We start from the raw sequence: 12,206 nt of genomic DNA on the forward strand, positions 1-12,206 counted from the left end.
AATTCCTGTTAAGAGAACTTAAAGACAAGCCACAGGTTAGAAGAAACCATTTTCAAATCCTATATATGACAATGGATTTCTATCAGAATTCATAAACAACTCTGAAAATTCAACAATAACAAAACAATGTTTTTTTAAAAAATAAAGCAAACAGATTCGAACAGACACACGGATACACAGAAGAGGAATATATAAATATCACAAATAAGCATATGAAAATGTGATCAACACCATTAGTCATTAATGAAATGCAAATTAAAATCATGAGATACAGCTACCTACCTGTTAGAATTGCTAAAGTTAAAAATACTGACCATACCAATTGTCCATGTGAGTATACAGTAAGAAGAATTAGAACTGCTTCTTATGAAAGAATTAGAATTCTAATATACTGGGTGGAAATGTAAAATGATACAATTGCTTTGGAAATTTTTTGACAGTTAAATGTACACATATTATCTTGGTCCATTTGGGCAGCTATAACAAAATACCATAAACTAGGTAGCTTATAAACAGCAGAAATTTATTTCTCACAGTTCAGGAGGCTGGAGAGTCCATAATAAAGGTGATAGGTTCGACATCTGGTGACGACCTGCTTTGCAGTTCCTAAATGGCAACTTCTTACTGTGTACTCACATGGTAGAAGGGGCAAGGCAGCGCTCCATGACATAATCACTCCCCAACAGCCCCACTTACTAAGACTGTCACATTGGTGATTAGGTTTTCACAGAAATATTTGAGGATAATACAAATATTCAGACTATAGCACTTACTAATTTATCCAGCCATTTCACTGCTAGGTATTTACCTAGAAAAATGAAAGAAAACAAATATCCATACAAAGACTTATACGCCATTTTCAAAGTAGCTCTATTTATAATATCACAAAATTGGAAACAACTCAGATATTTATCCACAGGTAAACTGATAAACTATAGTTTATAAATAAAAAGAATTAACTATTGATATATACTATAATTTAGCTGAATCCCAAAATAATTATACTGAGTGAAAGAAACCAAATGAAAAAAAGCACACACTGTATTATATACAACTCTAAGAAATTAAAAGTAACTTAAGAGGACGTTTGGCACCCGATTGTCATTTCTATACCAGTTTCCAATAAGAAGACTCAAACTTCTTTGGATAAATGGCTGATTCTACAACTAGGGCAGGATATATACAAGATGAGTCTGTTGCATATTGTAATACCAGAAAGTAAGAAAGTGCACTCACACGCACATGCACTCAATAAGAAGAGTGGGTCAAGGGGCACAGGAGTCAACTGAAAAAGCTCCCAATGCCAAAACTGGAACAATTTGAGCAACAAAGTATTCATGAATCCACACAGATGAAAATAAAAGGCTAAATAATGGAGTAAATGGGGGAGAAGAGGCAAATCTTCCTCACAGAATTCCAAATAAATTATGCAGATACTGCATTCCAAAGGAGGGCTAGCATAACTCCCTACTCCCCCACACTTCTTCATAATGACTTCCTTCCAAAGAGTACAGGGTATGGAAAGAGGGAAAAAACGAGTCACTATGCAATGGAGAAACCTGACAAACACCTTCAGCCAGGTGATGGAGAACAGCATTAACAGTCGTAAGTCATGTTGACAATATGTACCCTTCATATGATGTAATAAATATGGCACATTACCTCTTTGATTCCCCCCAACCCCTGCCAAAATCCCTAAGAGTCTACTCATGAGGATACATCAAATTCCAATAGAGGGGCATCCTGCAATATACCTCACCTGTACTCTTAAGGACTGTGAAGGTCATCAGATACAAGGAAAATCTGAGAAACTCTCACAGCCAAGAGGAGCCCAAGACATCATAACAATTAAATGTGGTGTCCTGGATGGAATCCTAGAAAGGAAAAAGGACATTAAGTGAAAATGGAGAAAATCTAAATGAACTATGAATATTAGTTAATAATAATATATCAGTATTAGTTCATTAGTTGTAACAAATGTACCCTATTAATTTAAAATGCTTACAGAGAAATATGTACAAATGATATATGAGCATTCTCTATATTAACTGCTCAATTTTTCTGTAAATCTAAAATTGCTCCCCAAAGTAAAATCTACAACTGTGTGAAATTAGCCATCAGGAAAATACAAATAAATCACAGTGAAATACCACTTCACACACTTGGAGGGCTATAACAAAAAAGACAAATAAAAAGTGTTGTCAAAGATGTGAAGAAATCAGGACCCTTATACACTGTTGGTGGAAGTGTAAAACGTACGATCATTTGAACCAGAGTCTGGCAGTTCCTCCAAAGACTAAACCTAGAGTTACCATATGACCCAGCAGTTCCACTCCTAGGTGTATACTCAGAAGAAAGGAAAATATACGCTGGACAAAAATCTTGTACATGAAGGTTCATTAGCAGGATTTTTCATGGTAGCCAAAAGGTGTAAACAACCCAAATGTCCAACAATTGATAGAGATGGATAAATAAAATGTGATTTATCCATACAATGAAATATTTGGCAATAAAAAGGAGTGAAGGAGTGAAGTGCTGATTCATGTGGAACATGGATGAAACTTGATCCAAAATAGGCAAATCACAGATACAAAAAGCATATTAGTGGCTGCTGGGAGAATTAGGGGGAAATGTGGAGTAACTGCTAGTGGGTCTGCGAGTTATGCAAATGTTATAAAATTAATAGTGTGCACAACTCTGAGTACATGAAAAATCAATGAATTGATACTTTGGTATTGGAATTATACCTCAATAAAGCATGGTAACTGTTCTAAGATAGGCTGGAAAGAGAAAGCCTGAAAACAGTAACAACGATATTAATATAATCAATTAGTTTACCTCTCTACTTTCATAGACTTCTGTACCCACTCTTACTCCTGCTTTATGCATAAGGGTCCCCTTGCAGTTGCCATATTATATCCTGCTATTTGATTGCCTGTGAACATACTACACCGGCTTCCTGGAATTCTCTTTACCTTTCCTCTACCTGCCTAACTCCCACATATCTAAGATTAACCAGAGTAAACTAATTGATAGAACAATCAACTCCAAATCCTAGTGACCTAACAAAATAAAGGTGTATTTCTCACTCACGTAACTTCTCCCCAGATGACTGAGAGGTCCAAGCTCCATACCTCTAATGGCTCCACCCCTCCTGGAGTCTTCTTGTGAATCCTCTATACATGATTGAGATAAACTGTGTGTCATTAGCATAGCTAGACCTTGAGGCCCTATAAGAAGATTTGCAAATCATTTACTCTGTTTCGAACAGGGTATATTTAAGATGATGTCAAAATATCCAATAGTCTTGCATCAAATACAGTTTATGACTCTGTATCTAAAATATATACTGTAATACTCTTTCCTTTCTCTACTGACTCCATGAATTTAGAGATGATCCATTTTATAAGCTCAAAGATAATTATTTTTCAGACTAAGAATATCTAGGGGAAAAAGTACTTTCAACATCTCTACTGAGGATCTTACGATGTAGCACAGGGTATAAGCTGGAGCTAAAGGAAACTTTCCTTGAAGCGCTATTTACTAAAAATTGGAACACATTCCTTAGGACAAATCAAAGTATGGCACACAACATCCAAACTTCCATCATAGATACAGAGTTGTTGCTATCTCCCACTCCCAAATTTGCTTGTCACATTGAGGATTACTCAAGAGGAGCAGGACATGTTGGTTGCAGCAGGAGAAACTTGAAAGCACTCACTTTTATGGAATTCATAAGGGAGAGAATCTCTTAAAGTATTTAGAATCATCTTTGATACATTTATTATTTTAAAACATAATGTAGCCAAACGTCTTCCTCTGTATTAAATCTTTACAAAACTGAAATCCTAAAATGGTGATAAAAATTCTACTTCTGGTAGAATCTATTCGTTTTTCCAATAAGATAGGGCATAATTCTTAATTTGCAGAACAAAATATAATATGCTTATGAGATTCCATCCCAAAGAACCTGCTATTCAGGGTAGCATTCAGAATAACGGGTGGAAAAGCTAACTCGAGTTTCAGATCCTACCCGTAATTGGGGTAGGGAGGGGCTTTGGGCGGGGCCTCTCTAGAAGAGGAGGCGTTGTTAGAAAGCTGTCGGGCCAGTCCAAAGCTGTCACTAATCGGGGTAAGCCTTGTATTTGTGCAAGGACTCTGGCGTCTGGGTAGCACTCTCAATGAGAACTAGCTTCACTTGTCATTTGAGTAAAATCTGCAACTGGAGGAGGCTAGAGCTCCCGCACTGCTGGGAACTGATAACTTCAGAAATGACTGTCACCCGCTGTAGGGAGCCAGCAGAAGCACGACCTTTCCTGAGAGAGGTCCCACTAGCCCCAGGGTTTTAGTGAGAAGTGCAGTGGAACTCAGCGAGGGATTGAGAACTTCACAGCATGCGCGAGTTTGATGCCAGTAAAAAAGTCGGGAGATAAGGAGCTGCGTGTCCCTCAATTGCCGTCGCAGCCGCAGCCACTCAAGTGCTGGACTTGTGAGTACTCTGCGTCTCCAGTCCTCGGACAGAAGCCGGAGAACTCTCATGGAGAACTCTCCCAGTTAAGAGTCGAGATCCCTGCAATAACTACTTTTTCTTGCTCTCCCCACTTGCTGCTCTCTGGGACAAACGACAGCTACCATTCCCCTGACGACAGGATGGAAGCCAAGGGCAGGAGCTGACCAGCGCCGCCCTCTCCCACCCCCGACCCAGGAGGTGGAGATCCCTTTGGTCCAGCCACATTCAACACCCGCTTTCCCCTCCCTCTCCCCCTATATTCCCAAAACCCCCTCCTTCTTTCCTTTTCCCTCCTCCCTGGAGACGGGGGAGGAGAAAAGGGGAATCCAGGTCATCATGACTGAGCTGAAGGCAAAGGGTCTCCGGGCTCCCCACGTGGCGGGCAGCCCGTCCTCCCCCAAAGTCGGATCCCCACTGCCGTGTCGCCAAGCCACAGGCCAGTTCCCAGGGAGCCAAACCTCGGACACGTTGCCTGAAGTTTCTGCCCTACCTATCTCCCTGGACGGGCTACTCTTCCCTCGGATCTGCCAGGCACAGGACCCCCCCGACGAAAAGACGCAGGATCAGCAGTCCCTGTCGGACGTGGAGGGTGCATATTCCAGAGTTGAAGCTACAAGGGGTGCTGGAGGCAGCAGTTCTAGACCCCCAGAAAAGGACAGCGGACTGCTGGACAGTGTCTTGGACACTCTGTGGGCGCCCTCAGGTCCGGGGCAGAGCCAACCCAGCCCTCCTGCCTGCGAGGTCACCAGTTCTTGGTGCCTGTTTGGCCCCGAACTTCCCGAAGATCCACCGGCAGCCCCCACCACCCAGAGGGTATTGTCCCCGCTCATGAGCCGGTCCGGGGGCAAGGCTGGAGACAGCTCCGGGATGGCAGCTGCCCATAAGGTGCTGCCCCGGGGCCTGTCACCCTCCCGGCAGCTGCTGCTCCCGACCTCTGGGAGCCCTCATTGGTCCGGGGCTCCAGTGAAGCCGTCTCCGCAGCCCGCTGCGGTGGAGGTCGAGGAGGAGGATGGCTCCGAGTCCGAGGACTCTGCGGGTCTGCTTCTGAAGGGCAAACCTCGGGCTCTGGGTGGTGCGGCTGCTGGCGGAGGAGCCCCGGCTGTCACACCCGGGACGGCTGCAGGAGGCATCGCCCTGGTCCCCAAGGAAGATTCCCGCTTCTCAGCGCCCAGGGTCGCCCTAGTGGAGCAGGACGCGCCCATGGCGCCCGGGCGCTCCCCGCTGGCCACCACGGTCACGGATTTCATCCACGTGCCCATCCTGCCTCTCAGTCACGCCTTATTGGCCGCTCGCACTCGGCAGCTGCTGGAGGACGAGAGCTACGACGGCGGGTCCGGGGCCGCCAGCGCCTTTGCGCCGCCGCGGAGCTCACCCTCCGCCTCGTCCACCCCGGTCCCTGGCAGCGACTTCCCCGACTGCGCGTACGCTCCCGACGCCGAGCCCAAGGACGACGTGTACCCTCTCTATGGCGACTTCCAGCCGCCCGCCCTGAAGATCAAGGAGGAGGAGGAAGGCGCGGAGGCCTCCACGCGCTCCCCGCGTTCCTACCTGGTGGCCGGTGCCAGCCCCACCACCTTCCCGGATTTCCCGCTGGGGCCACCGCCCCCACTGCCGCCACGAGCGCCCCCATCCAGACCCGGGGAAGCGGCGGTGACGGCCGCACCCGCCAGTGCCTCAGTCTCGTCCGCATCCTCGTCGGGGTCGACCCTGGAGTGCATCCTGTACAAAGCAGAGGGCGCGCAGCCCCAGCAGGGCCCGTTCGCGCCGCCGCCCTGCAAGGCACCGGGCGCGGGGGGCTGCCTGCTCCCACGCGACAGCCTGCCCTCCACCTCTGCCTCCGCCGCCGCCACCGCCGCTGGGGCTGCCCCCGCGCTCTACCCTGCCCTCGGCCTCAACGGGCTCCCTCAGCTCGGCTACCAGGCCGCTGTGATCAAGGAGGGCCTGCCACAGGTCTACCCGCCCTATCTCAACTACCTGAGGTGAGGTCCCGCGGGACGCATCCAGCGCGTCCGTGAGTAGCGGTTCCGCGGGCTGCAGCCGCCAACCACTGCCCCAGCCCCAGCCCCGGCTCAAGGCTGCGCTCTCCCGGGCGGCCGGAGAGGGTGGGCAGCGGGATACAGCACAAGGGCAGTTGCCTCCCTTCTTCCCTTCTCTCCTCACTCTTTTGGGGACACGAAGGTGGGCGCAGAATGTGCCGTTTTTGGAGCATGCCTCCCCGAAAGCTTTTTCTTTTTCTTTTTTTAACCTTCCGAATCCTCCAGATTCCGAAGCAGAACCAACCCTGATTTAAAATGTGCAGCGTCACACTAGGTCCGCTGTAGCCCAGCGGAGCAGAAAGTGCGCTCCGAGTCGGGGGCTTTGTGAGATGCTTCTTTCTTAGAAGGACGTTTACCAGCAGTGCCTGTCTTGGAGAGGAGTTAAGGCACGGTTCCCCCGGGAAGGGTGGGACTTGAGAGGTGGCGGGCCAGAACCGAAAGCAGCACGATCTTAGGGATTTGAAAACTTTAACGGCTCAGTTGTCTTAAGACTCTCAAGATTAAACTTAAGTTCACGTGGGAGATGTTTAAACTGTGAATTTAAACACCAATCAGTGCATTGCACCGTTTTCTAATTATTGCTTGCGATTCACTACTTTTTTTTCATACAGGTTTAAAAAACACTTTAATGTGCATACTGAAGTAATGGGATGTAAAAGAAAAAGAATGCTCTGTTTTGAATCTTACGTTGTGAGTAGGCAAAACAGTGTCAGTGTATTGAACAATACTTTAAAATGACAAACACATACTTATTTAAGTAAGCAATGATTACAGGGTTGTGTTTTAAAAACTCAAAACCAAAACATTGCAAAGTGCCACCGAACTTTTAAAGCCAAACTGTTTGTTTTGACCGAGCATACAGACAGAAAGGACATAACATTTCATTTGTCAAAAACTAAATTGCTTCTATATAGAGTTTTGTAGAAAGATTTCTTTTTAACCGACTTTAGCTTTCCAGAACATATTATACATTAATTATTCTTTTATATTGGTGCTACTGATGACTGGCTAATCATTTGCAAGTCTGGTGAATTCAGTTACAAGTAGCCTATTACCAAGTTTGCATGTCTTTTAAGTGTATATATGAAGTTCTGTTTTTAAAATCTCCTTTCACTCTGTTAATGCTGGTTTAAGAAACCTTTAGTATTAGATAGTGGTGCACTTAAAAATAAATGGAGTAATTTGTTTTGCATTTCAAGGCCGGATTCAGAAACCAGCCAGAGCCCACAATACAGCTTCGAGTCATTACCTCAGAAGATTTGTTTAATCTGTGGGGATGAAGCATCAGGCTGTCATTATGGTGTCCTTACCTGTGGGAGCTGTAAGGTCTTCTTTAAAAGGGCAATGGAAGGTAGGCTCCTTTCCCCTGATCCTTTATTGTTGGTTTAATTGTAAACGGATATCATCTATTGTTGTGTAGATTTCAATTATTCCTTGTTTATTCTAAGAAATGGTTATTTTCTATATAATTTAAAATATGTGATGACATTTTAACAATATGTTTTTATTTATGATACTCAAAATTGAATGTGGTTGTTATTATAATTGCATAACTTTAACACTTTCAATATTAGACATCAGTCATAAAAATCTTGAGGACAGTGCTACTATTGTCCCTCAACTACTTAGCTTTCAGGAAACAGCTTTGTTCTAATACTTTTATATATCTATTATGTATGCTATATCTGCAGAACTTTAAAATTTTGATTAAAAGAAAAATGGTAGTTGACATTATATATGTACATATATGTGTATACATATTTGTCTATACATACACAAATATATCACAACCTATATATGATGCAGTTATAGTTTTCTACATGATAGTCTTTTAACTACATGTAATATTTATATAATAGTAATTCTAAACAAATTTTTGAATTCTCTTTGTTCAGCATATTTTTGTAAGTGTATAAGAGGACAGGATTAAACAGTTTAAAACATAAAAAATTTGGGCATCACAGTAACATAATTTCTAAAGAAGTATTTTGCTTTAAGTAAAACTTTCATGTTTTTAAGCTCATTGAACTTACATGCTTAGTGATTTCATATTGACTTGCATCGTGTGTTTCAGGCTTTAACTTTCAAAGAAAATAGTTTTGAATTTCTTTCTACCTAAACTCTAAGTAGCCAAATACCTTTACATTTGAAGATAAAAATGCATTTAAAGATCATTTCATATTTTAATACTAGCAATAAAATTAGCAATAAATGTACAGTATAACTATGTAAAATGGAGTTTAGGGTTCCATCTGGAATGCTGAGATCACACCTAGACAATGAACCAAAGATCTGAATGTTAGCTTTTGTTTCCTGTTCTGAGGTTTTCTGTTTGTTTGTTTGTTTGTTTCAAGAGCCCTCTCCTGACAAGCAGAAGCGCAGGGAAGGGGAAATTTCACTTTAAGGCTTTCAAAGGAGTTCTTCATAACAAATATTTGCTTCATATATTTTTAGAACATGGTTTTTTTTTTTCCCCCAGAAAAGATGAATGTATTTTACTGATGTTGAACATATTCAGCTTCAGGGGGTTTGATTGCGTTTTAAACTAATTGAGGCACTGTTAGAAGTGGTATTTGAGAAAACAGGGCAACTGAGAGTGGCACTTTCCCATTGATATAATGTATTTACAGTTACAGATGGAAGTTCTTCATGTGGAAAAGTCAGTTTTCCAATGAATAATTGGAGTTACCATTTTTATTTGACTTTGGTTATGGTTTCTTAAACATTTCCTTCTGTATTAATATGATTTCCTCTATTTGTAAAGTCTCCTAAGGATAGTATAATTTTATAAGTGAATGACTCCCTTAGAATCCCCTGAAGGCCAATTTGTCCTACTCCAGCTCCTTCTTCCTAAAGATAAGCAAATCTCAAATGCATAAATCTGAGTTCCCAAAGGTCACACAGCTAGTTAGTAGCTGATTGTTAGTAAACATAGATTAAATATTTTTAAATTGAAGTGCTTATAAATTAGAGATGATATGCAAAAGTAGATTTATAAGTTCTGTTTGAGTCACAGAAGTTAGTTTAGAAAGTGCATATGTAGAACAAAGAGCACCCTAACTGTAAAATACAAATGCTTTCTCATCATATTAGAATGGCATCCAAAACTGTAGAGAAAGACTTTCCAAATTTACTCTTAGAAAGCATTTGTTGGACTCCTGCTGCTGGCATGGTCCAATAGTCTTGAGTCATGGAATTGAAGCACCTTTATTTAGCAATATTTACAAAGAGTAACTTAAGATTGATGCAGATAAATCATTCATAAAACTAGAACAAGATTATGAACTATATTACTAAGTTTCTTCATTCAACAACTATTATATAACTTTTATAGTTACACTTATGGAAAAGATAGCCTTTCCCTGACTTCCCTTTTCCCTGCCTTGAGATAAAATGAGGATAAAAGTGGCAATTTCTTAGGGTTGCTATAGAGATTAAATGAGTTGATACTTGTAAAGTATGTCAAAGAAGGCCTGACATATTGTCAGTTTCCACTAGCATTTCTACTTTCAAGGAGTTTATAATATAGGTAGGGAGGTAACATACGCACATAAAACATCTAAATAAAGATTCTCAGTAAATACCCAGGTAAGCAATTCCGTAATATATATGAGATCTGTGTGGTTTGTGAGTTTTTGTATTCGGGCAGTGTGAGGTCGTTGTGGGCTGGAATATGTATATTCTTGAATGATGAGGAAGGCTTCGTGGAAGATATGAACATTTGATTAGTAAAGGATAAATAAGATCTCTAGGCATTGAGGGGAGCTTTAAGTGTATATAGTAAAAGAAGACTGCAGAAATTAAGTTTACACCGACTAAGTGTTGAATGTTCACATTGGAAATTGAGACAGTTAAAGCTTGGGAAACTAGGTTGCTAGTGTGTGAGTAAATTTGGAAAATCAGCGATTTAAGGAAAGAGAATAGAGGGAAGTTTCTAGGAGTCTTCAGGAATGAGGAAGATAAGTAGAAGGACTTAGACCAGGTTCAAAATCTTGATAAAGCAATACTGTGTGATGAGCTGATTCAAGGAGGCAATATGTGTGGATGCCAATATGGCCACAGGTTTAAAGTCAACAGGAAACAATATGGATACTAATGTTGTCAAGGATGATAATAAAAATGATGGCATTATAAAGTGCTTTCTCTATACCAGTAACTATTTCAGTGCTTTGCAGGTTTTATTTATTGTTATAATGTTTGTATTATTATTTTTATTCCCACTCTACAAATGAGGAAACTAAAGCCTATAGATGTTAAGCTGTCTTAATACAGTTAGGAAATGGTAAAGTCAGGGTTCAAATATGGTAGTATGACTCCAGAATCCTGGCCCTCGACCACTATGCTTCCTTTCTCTTTTTCTTTTTTTCTTTCTTTTTTTTTTTTTCTTTGAGACAGAGTTTCCCTCTTGTTGCCCAGGCTGGAGTGCAATGGCATGATCTCGGCTCACCACAACCTCCACCTCCCGGGTTCAAGCGATTCTCCTGCCTCAACCTCCCAAGTAGGTGGGATCACAGGCATTCACCACCACACCTGGCTAATTTTGTATTTTTAGTAGAGATGGGGTTTCTCTATGTTGATCAGGCTGGTCTCGAACTACCGACCTCAGGTGATCCGCCCCCTCGGCCTCCCAAAGAGTTGGGAGCCACCGTGTCCGGCCTGTGCTTCCTTTCTCATAATAGAAAACACAGTCAAAGAAAAACAATAGAGGATTAGAAGGAAAAGTGTGAGCCAAGTGATGAAACATCTAGGAAGGTAAAAGTGAATCCTAGAGGAGAATGCAAGAGCAGGGGTAGTGAGAAGTGTTTGATATAAAAGGATGGATCATATTAGCTTTACATTTAGGGCAGCAATAAGAAGACATAAGTAGGAGCCAACAGTCAGCAGTCTTCACCAAGTCTTCACTTCCCGCCCTTGTTAGGAATAGGAGGTGATAAAGCCTATAAAGTCACTCTGGATGACTGGGTTTCCCTTGATATGAAACAGAAAAGATAAGAGGTAAAGAAAAAAGATACCACTCAGGAAATGGGAGAAAGGAGTAGGGAGAGATGATTTCTTTTAAGCTAATTGAACCGTTTAAGATACAGTATTGGCCAAAAACCAGTTGGTTGGATAGCTCGTTGCATTATTTTACCAAGACTTGTAGGTTTGGAGTGAACCAGGAAATGGTCAGGAATTGACTTGATGCCTTCCGTGGAGAGTAAGTAATAATGACCTGCCAGTCCTACAAATGCAGACTACTGACCTGGTGTGATGAAGGAAAGGACTATTTCTCAATGGCTTATCTTTCCCAGTGCATAGTGACCAGCCCAGAAATAGGAATATACTAGGCATCCAGTAAATAACTATTTGCTACATGATCCAATCATCATAACTGATAATGCTACACTTTTATTTTTTGGATGCTTTATCAGTGACAGCGTTTGTAGTGAATATATTTGATGTAATATGATTAAACACATTATAATACTGTTGAAATGTATTACTTAGACACTAAGCTAAGTAGGTATTGATGGATTTTCAATTGTATTGCAATATTACCCTCATTCTTTTATTCATGTATTAATTATTCATGAAGTAATTCCCTTAATTACGTTAGTTATGTATTCATTTATTGAGTACCTGCCAGGTACTATGTTAGGTGCCAGTAAAACAAAGGAGAC

At 41.9% G+C, this 12,206-nt stretch overlaps 1 protein-coding gene and 1 long non-coding RNA gene across 3 annotated transcripts in view; one reads left to right on the forward strand and one right to left on the reverse strand.

Annotated features, from left to right (window-relative positions):
* Positions 1-484: 484 nt before the first annotated feature.
* On the reverse strand, positions 485-6,056 carry LOC116563148. 2 transcript variants are annotated; one of them, XR_004274245.1, is made up of 4 exons: positions 5,969-6,056; positions 3,135-3,230; positions 1,760-1,874; positions 485-808 (listed from the first exon to the last, which is right to left on the reverse strand). It is a non-coding gene; the product is annotated as an uncharacterized LOC116563148 (long non-coding RNA). The 2 variants fall into 2 exon arrangements; XR_004274244.1 differs by lacking the exon at positions 5,969-6,056 and adding an exon at positions 5,001-5,088 and having other exon boundaries at positions 486-808.
* The window catches only part of PGR (progesterone receptor), an 84,510-nt gene continuing 75,699 nt past the window's right edge, over positions 3,396-12,206 (forward strand). Inside the window, exons 1-2 of the mRNA XM_032295704.1 lie at positions 3,396-6,489; positions 7,746-7,897. Of these exons, the coding sequence (XP_032151595.1) occupies positions 4,847-6,489; positions 7,746-7,897 (1,795 nt within the window). The 5' untranslated portion in view covers positions 3,396-4,846. The remainder of the gene's footprint in view (positions 6,490-7,745; positions 7,898-12,206) is intronic.

Source organism: Sapajus apella, unplaced genomic scaffold, assembly GCF_009761245.1.
Source record: "Sapajus apella isolate SASKATOON/1434 unplaced genomic scaffold, GSC_monkey_1.0 scaffold34, whole genome shotgun sequence".
Lineage (NCBI taxonomy): Eukaryota > Metazoa > Chordata > Mammalia > Primates > Cebidae > Sapajus > Sapajus apella.